This window comes from Anopheles marshallii, chromosome 3 (genome assembly GCF_943734725.1).
Source record: "Anopheles marshallii chromosome 3, idAnoMarsDA_429_01, whole genome shotgun sequence".
Taxonomy (NCBI): Eukaryota; Metazoa; Arthropoda; class Insecta; order Diptera; family Culicidae; genus Anopheles; species Anopheles marshallii.
Genome location: NC_071327.1, coordinates 18,503,279 through 18,513,572, shown reverse-complemented (window position 1 = coordinate 18,513,572; position 10,294 = coordinate 18,503,279). Strand labels below are relative to the sequence as shown.

The following is a 10,294-nucleotide window of genomic DNA, read 5'->3' as shown; positions in this document are numbered from 1 at the left end:
GCGCACTGTGGCGTAACTAATGCAACAAATAATTTTATGTCAAGCAGTGTCGTTTCTTGGCACAGCAAACAGACATCGCCCTGTTCGACTAAAACCCGCCAGAGAAAAAGAAAATAAATATCTTAAAACTCTTGTTATTTAGACACATGATATCCTCAATGGAGGCGCCTGGTCGTTGCTGGCGCAATAAATCCCTCCCACCGGTTCCGTAATTTATTCTAATGTCCCATTTAAAAACTCACCACCCGCTTATTGGGACTACATTTATCTTGCCGACTCCCAACCTAAAGAAACAAGCAAAACACGAACACAGAAAATCGATACACCAAGGGATGTGGAATTCTCTACTGTCAACAGTTTCTAGCTCGAGGGCCGGAGACCGTTCCTTCTATGGTCAGAATTTTCCTCCACTGCTGCCAGAGGTGAACGAAACGAGAAGTAACTCACACACAAAAAAAAACACCAAGCAACCCTGATTTCATTGACGCGCCCGGTTCGGAAATTGCTCGCCATGGTTCGGAGAGGGGGGGAGAGGGTAGGGTGGTGGGTAGAATTGTTATGCATCGTCCCTTCGGCCGGTGGAGAGTTAAAACTATTTCCATTGCCGACAACGACATTTTGGCGAGGAAAGGATGAAAGAGACAAGCAGCTCTAGAATAGAATAGAGAAATCGCAAATAAACTCAACATGGCGCAATGCTCGTATGGGAAAAGAAGCACCAACCAACGCACACAACAACAAAAAAAAGGTTCGCGAAAACGGGACGCAAAACCTGCAAACGTCATCCGATCGGAGCAGGCAAACGCAACGCAACGACGCAATTCAGCTCTGTGCTAAAAATAGAAAGCAACCCCCTCCCCGTGCTCTGGTTGCTTTCAACCCCAAAACCCCCTCCGCAAAGGGAAGAGAATTTTCCGAATTTCACCCACCCCCCCCAGTCCCGTGCTTTGCAGGCAAAAAAGCGGTACGGAAGCTTCCGAGCTTAGCGGTCTTGGGGCTGTGAGTATGAGTGTTTTCATTCTGCTTCGGCGGCATCACAACGAACCTGCGCCATGGTCGCAGATAGCGGAAGCTTACCCCCATCAAGAATTCGTACCCTGACGGCGCCGATGCTTTTGGGATAGGCAGTGGAGCGTGCAGAAAATAGGACGTCATAAGACTCACCCTCTCCGGCACCTCCCAGGTCGGAAAGTTCACCCGCCACACACACACTTGCGCGCGCAAACACGCACACAAAGAAAGAGGCGGGAAGAAGCTTTCGCTGAGCACTGCAAATGAAAGAAAGCTCCGAAGGTATGACGTTTCGAGCGGTACTGTGTAGCATTCATTAGCCCAGCAAAAAAAAACACACACCCACAGATGGTGGAAGGAGGACACAACCCGGAACTTTGCTCAATGAAGGCAACTGCTCAAACTGCGCAACACAAAAGCTTCTTTCCTCTGCCGGGATTCGTGGAAATGGAAGCGGGACGGTGGCACTACGTGTGGAAACCCCAATCGAGCAGGCGATGACGAAGATGGGAAGGGGGAGAGTGCGTGAGAGCGTGAGGGGAAATTTCATTCAAAACGTGTGGGCGACTGGCCCGAACACGAACGGCAGACCCGAAGCGGCGGCGAAACCGAATCCCCGCACCCGAAGCAGCGCGACCCGTGTGTCTCGGTCGGTTGGCAGAAAGTCTATAAAAGGAACCGTCACCAAGCGCTTTTCCAACATTCTGGCTAGCGAAACAGCGAACTGCGAAACGTTGCAGTGAGCGTGCGAAGCTCACGAGACTAGGTGAAACAGTAATCCTTCAGTGGCCAGCTAGACGGTGCCAGATAAAAGCCATTGCAGCACAGCTTCCACCAGAAAGGGGTCGAGTTTAGGCGGTGGTGCTGGTGGATCAACTTGTTGTTTGATCTTTCCCGAAGTGAGCGTCCCCGAAGTACGACCGCTCCACTCGTCGTCGTCGTCGTCGTCCCGTGTTCGCGCACACGCACCTTTTGTGCGTCCGACATTGCAGTGTGCGAAACGAGTTTTTTTGTTTGTCTTGTGGCAGTGTGCGGAACACATCGAACTGCGCCGCGTGGGTGTTTGCAGGACGAAAGCGAACCCCCGAAAACACCTACGCACGGGAAGCGTTGTCCGTGTGCGCCCGTCCAGGCACAGTTCGGACGAGTTGGGGACTTGAGTCCGGTCAGTCAGTTCCCGACGCTCGATACGATCAGACGCGGAACGAACCCACCAACACTAGAGGTGTCTCACCAACAAAAAAAAAAAACCGGGAAGATAGTGTGAGTGTTTTGAGCGCTTGTGGCTAAAAGTGAGCTAGTGTAAGACTAAAGTGAGGAAGTAACTCCAAGCGAAGTTTATCTGGAAAACCATCTAACCGGGACATCAATTCCGAGTGATAAACCGCACATAAACAAATCAGTTAGCTTCCCCCTCGCAGGGTTGCTAGCGTGTGAAAGCGTACCTTCAGCTTCAAAACATCAAGTAAGTGTTACCCATTAATCTTCAGACAACCCCAGAGCAGTACGAGCACAATAAAGCGCAAAGCATGTACGCGTATACCCACCGAACTCGGCTCCTAGTTATCCTCATAACTCGCTGTTCTCCCGGTTGACCTATTTTTGTGCCATGCTCCTGCAACAGCAGGCACTCTAGAATTTGCCCAGCGAACACAGAGAAAGGGAGTTTTTTTGAGTGTGTGTGTTGATGTCCATTTTCAAAAGGCCTCACGTACATGTAATCGCTTTTGCGCTAGTAAAGTTGCAACCTCTCTCCCTTTTGCTGCCGTCCTGCCGTCTGCTGGCACCCTGCCGAACTGCCGGGTCCGGGTGTTCGGTCATCGCACCACCCAAAAACCTGCACCGGCAGCTATAGCCTGTTGACCTGTTGACAGGTAATGTAGGTCACCGATATGGTTACCGTCTCGCTTGGGGAGGTCATAGCGTGTCCGCATACCATCATCATGTTGTATGCAGCAGCAGCGGCGTGTTGTTTCGTGCCCGGCCTTCGTGTATGTGCGCCCCAAATGCATCCGGGATAAACGAGATACGTACACCGGACGGAACGAACAAAACAAAAGTGGAACGTTCGAGCATTGCTGTTTCAGCACGCTACACTGCACCAACAATTTGTGGCCGTGTGTGGCCTTCGTGAGCCTATCCGCAGAATGTCCTTCACGTGTGGGGGAAAAAAAAACATTGGAGATAAGGGGAGAAAAAGTATGTGTGTGAGAGAGACAGGGGGTAGGAAAACTGCAAGGCTTATCTTGACAGTTGCAGAAGTCACCCCGAAGCAGCGGACAATTAGTAGCGGACTTTGCGGACCGTAGTAATTTGTTCGGATTAGTACAAATCCTGCTGCCTTCGGTTGATGAGTATGAGGTGCTTGCTCACTTTGCTCACTTTCACCAACCCAGTGAAGTTGATCGACTAGCTGCCAAAAATAGAACAAGCAGTCGGTGGAAAAAAAAATCTATCAATTTCGGCAGAAATTTCTTCATTCATAGCACCCACAGACAAGTGCTTCATTCAACAGCCGAGCCGCTGTTTTCCTTGAGAGCTTTCGCCTACTGGGGATGGATGTTTGGTAACGAGATCCTTTTATCCTGCTCTACAAATAAAACACTTCTTTACCCTGTCCTTCCTGCATTGTGTTGGCACGCTTTGTCGCTCTCTCTCTCTCTCTCTCTCTCTCTCTCTCTCTCTCTCTCTCTCTCTCGCACACCCTGTCAGTGTCGGAATTGGATTTTTCTCTTGCTATATAGCCAGCAAATGAAGCTTACCGAGTACACAAATCCGACTCGCAATTATCTGCGAGCTCTTCGGTAGCCCCAGTACGGATTTATTTGCCAAAGCCGGTCTAATCGCTAAACGGTCCATGGTGAGCTCGGTACTACTTTGTGCCCGGTACTTGTCGCTTCCGGCCGGGAAGGACAAACAGATTGCTGTTGGCTTAAAATCGTAATCAGCGATCAACGGAAAGTTAGATGATGGCTGACGTTATTTTACCATTTCAATTTAACCCTTTTTTACCCCCGGGTAGGGGAGCTTTTTTCGCTCCAAGAGAGGGGGAAAAAAGGCCCGGCAAGCAAATGAAAACGTTAATTGGTGTGACACACCGGGGCATTCGTTTTGACAAACCTTGTTAGCAACGGGGTTCAACGCCGATGGGTGAACAGCCTTGGTTTTTATCCATGGGGAACCCAGTCCTCTGCATCTCTGTCACGTTTCTGCAACTGATATGACCTTTCACGACCTGGTCGAGCTTGAGCGCGGCTCAAGGTAATTGGGATTTTTAAATCCTTAACCTGACCGCTTCACACCAGCGTGGCAATGGGGCCTACCGACGGCTACCAATAGGCTTCCCAAGTGCGCTTTTTATAAAACTCTTATTTTCCGAGGAAAAGTTTTTGACACGTTTCGGGGGTGAGTGGATACGGGCACCGACCTTTACTCCAACCCAAAAGTCCTGATTCTTGTGGGATTGTACGTGGGAAAAAAAAATCGGCTCAGATACCCATCAACCGATCCATCTCTGGCCCTCGAGTACGAAAATATAGATCCTCCAGAGCAAACACGGACAAAAGGTCGCTTTCATTTGCCCTTCTGGCTATCATCGCCGATAGAACACGAAATATACGGAGAGAAAATTATTTTGTCGTCCAAATTGCTCCGACAGTTACAGGAATTTACCGTCGGCAAAACGGGAAGAGCTTGCAAATGGAGGTTAAGCTTTCATTTGATGTTTGCCCGCGTCGGTCTTCTGTGATGGTAAGATTAGATTTGCGCACTTGTTGATGATTTGTTACGCTGAAGCATGGACCTGTTTGTCGGACAGCACCTAGCACGAAGAAAGACAATTTGTCAGCTTTTCTTCTGCGGTTCTTTGGTCTTTGTTCCAACCCAACTAACAGCGTTGGCTATACAAATTAATAAGATAAAGTGTCCCATAAGCAAGCCATAGAAAACCGGAATGGGAACGCTATTCGCTAGGCATTTGACCGAACAAAGATAGGGTTAGATGCCACTCTGGTGTATGTCAAGAAGAATCTCTGTGCGTGTGTTTCTGTGGTTTACTGTTTCCTTATTTCTGGGCTAACGGATTCCAAACACTGTGAATGCAGCGCTATGCTCACTCGCTCTCTCTCTGAAGGTCATCCTCGGTGGGACTTCTCGTGTCCCACCTTTTGCGTTTCGCTATCCGCAGCATCGCGCCATTGCCCATATATTATCCAGTGTCCTTGCCAGTAAGATACTGCCGGACATAACCACCGTTGTCTGCTATCGGATTATTAATTTAATATTCCATTCCGACGGCTAAAAGCGGCACCGGCGAACCGGAACGTCAGTGCAGCAGCGGGGAAACCACACGCAACTAGCAATCCTTTCGCAATGGATACTACACCAACAGAATCGGCACGACACGGTTAGAAGAAGATAGGGCATTCCAGTTGGCCGTAAACAATAAGAAATTAAGACAATTTCCAGAAATAGTGTCTCTCTTTTTGGTGGAGTGTATCGAACCGAAACCGTTGGTGACAAGGAAACGAAAAGCCACAGAGAAGGAAAATTGTCTCCCCAACTCTGCCTGGTTTCTTATCAGCCGATGGCACGATTCCGTTTTCCAATTTTGGATGTGGGGTGAAAGTGGCGGGAGGGGGTTATGTAGATAAAAGCACACACACACACACACACATGGGAAAAACGCAAACAGTAGTTCCTTTTTTTCCCTCCTCCCGAGTGCTATCGTTATCGGATCTCGCTACCGTTCGAAATAACAACCGGTGGCTCTCAGGAAAACCTACCGTCTCTGGAGAGCTGCACCAATAGTAATAGTGAGAAGAGAGAAAAAAGGAAAAACCTCACACACAACAGCACTAGCTGACAATAGTAGCGGGGGTGGGAGGGGTTGACACGAAATGGCACGAAAGCACAAAACGAGGGCACGCAAGTGTTTGACGGCGCGCCAAACAACAAACAACGGTCGGAAGAGAAGGGGGGGGGGGGGGGAGGGCCACAAACTTTTGACCGAATGACGCAAGTGAACCTACCACGAAAGATAAATGATAATGATTATGGTCAAATAAAACTGCGTGATTCATGTCCGCATCAGCTTTCCCGGCGTGTCTACATGTTTGTCGTCTCAATCCCGTGAAAAAGGGATGAAGGAAGGGGGAGGAGGGGGTTGGGGGGCGGAAAGTGTGTTGGTTCATGTTGGTTTTTCCGCCATCCACTTGAAACACGCGTGGTAAATTGTCCCTGCATCACCATCCCCACCGGCCCCCCTGTTGTTAAAGGGATGTACAGGGATTTTCCCGACGCTTTTCCTTGTAGGCAAACATTTTTTTCCAGAATGCGAGGCAAAACGCGCACCGAACAAAAGGTTAAGGGTTACCAAGGTCTACCACCCGAACCCGATGCCCCGGTATAAACCCCTCAAGGGTGAGAAAAACCGGCCCCAAAACCGAAAAACACACACGCAGACAGACACACACACACACTAATCCGGGAGCATTTGGGGAGTCGCGGTTTGGCGTCACACGGAATGTCACCGGTTGCGGGTTTGCTCGTTTGCTAGTTGCTGGCACAGTAACAACACTTGTGCAGCTAGTGTGCTCTTTCCCACCGGGCCACTTCTCGTAGGCAGTGGTGACTGTTGCCGTTTTTCACTAGCGCACCGAGCGGAACTAGACGGTACCACATCCGTCGGTCTTTGTCTGACGCCGATGACGCAAATCGCGTCCGCCGTAACGCCTGGTGCCTTCCCGCACCACGCGCGACCGGGTCGGCGGTTTCCCATCCATGCGGTAAAGAATCCTTCGTTATCCTTGAGCTCGACAGCGTTGATAATCAGACCGTCCCGAACCGGGCCCCCAGTCGTCCGGTCCTTCCATTCATCTCACCGTGAGTGAGGATGGGAACAGTTTCGTGCGTCAAAAGTTACTGCTCTACCAGGCCAAACCGGTTGCGGGAAGCGATTATTATCAACTCGCCTTGTTTGACTTCATCTGCACCGCTATTGTGTGCACTGAAATTGGAGTTTTCTTATCTTGGAAGTTTAAATATATCTTTTTATCCTGTTTTCTCCCTCCCTTGATCCTATTCTTAGGCTTCCACGGTTCGTTAGTTTCATCCTAATTTTACACGATCGAGAACGAAGATGTTCGTCGCTGGAGGAATGATCAATGCAATGATGCTGACGTGGGCCGTTGCGCTGTGTAGTCTGGTGACGTTGGGAAGAGCGGCTTCTTCACTGCCTGGTAGCAGCAGTAGCAGCAGCAGCAGCAGTAGTAGTATGAACAGCGGTAGTAGCAGTAGTAGTAACAGCTTTCCGGTGTTCGGCACCAAACGATACGCTCGTTCAAATCTGATCCCCTCGAATGAGTACGGTGGACAGGGTCTGTCGGTGCCGGTGTATCACCTGCCAAATGCCCGGTACTACGACGCACAGGTACCGGCCCAGTACTTCCCGTACGCACCGTATCAACCACCATCCAGCAACGACTACTACGACGATGCCGGATACTACGGAGACACCGGTAAAAGCTACTACTATCTGCCACAGCCGCAACACCGCCGGTATCAGCGTAACAACGAGCGCTACACATCGTACGGACTGCCCACGTATCGAGGCGAGTACAAACCGACACCGTACTACTACGCACACGGACCGAGCTACAGCTACTCCGACGATCACGAGTCAAGCAATCCGCTCGACGATCTGCACGAGGAGATGCTGCAGGAAGACGAGCGGGAACGTGCGCGTGATTACTATCCCGTCGGGCAGGAGCAGTGGTACGAAAGTCCGTCGCGTCAAGATTCGGCCTTCCTGCGCAATCTCCTTCTGTACAATAGCCAGCTGCAGAACTTTGGGCGCGGTAGACAACTTCCCCCGCTGGACATGTCCAACGAGGAAGACTTTGAGGAGTACGATGATGCCGAGCCTGATTATGAGTATGATGTGCCGATCGCTGACACTCGCCCGAGCTATGGTAATTTCTATGGCAATGGTTATCGAGCCGAGAGCTTGCCAGCTTACGGACCGGCGGGAGTAGGGCCTGCGAGCAGTCGGAACACATTCAGCCAACTAAACAGCTTCCGCAACAGCATGGCGAAGAATCAAATTGACGAGGATGATGAGGAGGTGGCGGAGCTGAAGTCACTCATACATCAGCAGAAAAACAGCCAGCGATTACCACCCATGTTGATGGACAAGATGGCACCGTTCGTCTTGAAGCAGCAGCAACAATATCCGGCAGCACCGAAACCATCACAACCTCAACCACAGCCCCAGCAGGTACATCAGCGGCAATCGAAACAACAGTACCAACAGCTGCAACCACAGCAACAAACGCAACAGCGACAGAAGGAACTGCAGCAACAGCAGCAATTGCTGCTACAACAACAACAACAGCAACAACAGCTGGAAGCTCAGCAGCAACTTCAAAAGGAGCAGAAGCAACAGCAGCTACTCCGTACACTTTCCTCCGACTATCTACCGACGTACGAGACGGACAACTGGCCGAAGGATAGCCCAAGCTACAATGCGTACGATTACGATGCCGACGAGTACGACGATTCCTGGAGCCACTGGGATCGCAAGCGTAACGTGCAGCCGAAGAAGGCCACCTTCTCCTCTACCACCACCAAAACGACCACGCAAACAACGACGAAGAAACCGAAAGCGGTCAGCCCCGGCACAACCAGTACGCCTGCGCCAGTCAAACCTGCTACACAATCGTCGAAGGCGGGCCACGGTCAGAAGGAGGTCGTACTGCCAAGACCCACCAACCCGCGAAATCTCTTCGCTGCGAACCTGATCCAGGCCGTGGACGAATCGCGGATGCAGATGGGTACGCAGAAGGGCGATGAGGGTTCCAAGCAGAAAGAGCCCAAGTCCAGCAAGATCTACGATGCGCTCAGGGCTATGATCAACATGAAGCAAGATTCTGAGGTAAGTGAGAGAGGCTTCAGACATTGAATTAAGCGTATCTTGATGGTGGTGTGCGACCTTTGCTTGACAAGATGATGCTAAGAGTGTTTATCGTTTTATTTCTGATTCTCTCTACCTCCAGGACGCTGATCTTCGCCAGCAGCTAGAACATCAGAAGCAGCTTGCCCACATTCATAAGCGATTCGTCTCGAACGAGGAATCGCTCGTACAGCAGCTGGACGGATTGAAGCGGGCGGCTTAAGTGAATCCAGCAGTATAAACGCAACCGCATCAACGCACTAAGTGAGTTCTGATTTTATGTTGGTTAGGAGGACTTTTCTCATACATGGAAATAGCTGAATTTTATCATCGGTCAATACTTTATGTTTTAACAAACTGCTCAAAACTTCTATGGTTTTGTTATGAATCGTTAATGCCTGAACATGTTATACCTTTGTTTCACATACTATACAGCATAGCATCGAATGTAGCACTACTAGAACAATTCTGCTCTATTAGTTAAAGAACACATTGAGGATATAGTTGATGCAGGATAAAAAGAAGAAAAAAAAACGCAAACATAAAAAGGTTGAGACTGAAATCTTGTATATATGGAGTAGCAAACAACACTATACAGGCTGCAAACAGCCAATTATACCAAGTTCGCAAAGCGAACACCAGGCGGCGCTAGTCACGGTGGGAGATAGATTCTTGTTATACATATTTATACAGGCCACATGTGATTGAGGTAGGTGTTTTGGGAGGCAGTGGGTTGAAGAAAAAACTACAGTGAAAATGGCCACCCTATGACATAGTTGTACTATTTACTTTCCCCCAAAAAGTGACCATACCACTCCGCGCGCAAAAACAAACCCTCTGCTGACGGCTAGCAACTGTGTAAGTTGGGATTAACAGTGCCTACCCCTAGGGGGCACGGACTGGGATCGTTACTTTTTTTCTTTACGACGGTACTCACTTTTCTTCTCTTACTGAGGCTGCCTGTTTCCTTTTGCACAATCGATTCTTGCTAGCAACTAGTCAAACAATGTCAATTCACCTTTACTTTCCATCTTTTGCTGACGTAATTTTGTTTGCTACAATAAGATGTACAGTAGAAAAAAAGAGCTCAAAACACTCAAACTGTTCACTAAAAAAAACGCAAGGGAGAAATGCAAAGTCGACAAAACATAAAGCCTTCATCAGAAAGGTATGTTGCTGCTGCGTCTGCATGGGGTTTTCCCTCTCTTGTTACTGTAAAACGAGAAGACAAGCAGTGGCAAACCTTCCCGGGGAGTGCAAACCGTCGTATATCAAGCAAAACGATAACAAACATTCAAAAACCAGAGCAAAATAGAGGACGAAACCGGGGCG

At 49.5% G+C, this 10,294-nt stretch overlaps 1 protein-coding gene across 1 annotated transcript; it reads left to right on the top strand.

Annotated features, from left to right (window-relative positions):
• The first annotated feature begins 7,168 nt into the window (after positions 1–7,168).
• Positions 7,169–9,185, top strand: LOC128714961 (probable serine/threonine-protein kinase fhkB). The gene is made up of 2 exons (XM_053809843.1): positions 7,169–8,944; positions 9,066–9,185. Exons 1-2 carry the CDS (start codon positions 7,169–7,171, stop codon positions 9,183–9,185), a joined length of 1,896 nt encoding a protein of 631 aa, XP_053665818.1.
• Positions 9,186–10,294: the final 1,109 nt, after the last annotated feature.

What these genes read in the sequence shown, in the direction of transcription:
- LOC128714961 (XM_053809843.1), top strand. Translation starts at nt 7,169, where the DNA reads ATGATCAATGCAATGATGCTGACGTGGGCCGTTGCGCTGTGTAGTCTG. An exon ending in ACATGAAGCAAGATTCTGAG is followed by an intron (nt 8,945 to 9,065) that starts GTAAGTGAGAGA and finishes CTCTACCTCCAG; the next exon opens with GACGCTGATCTTCGCCAGCA.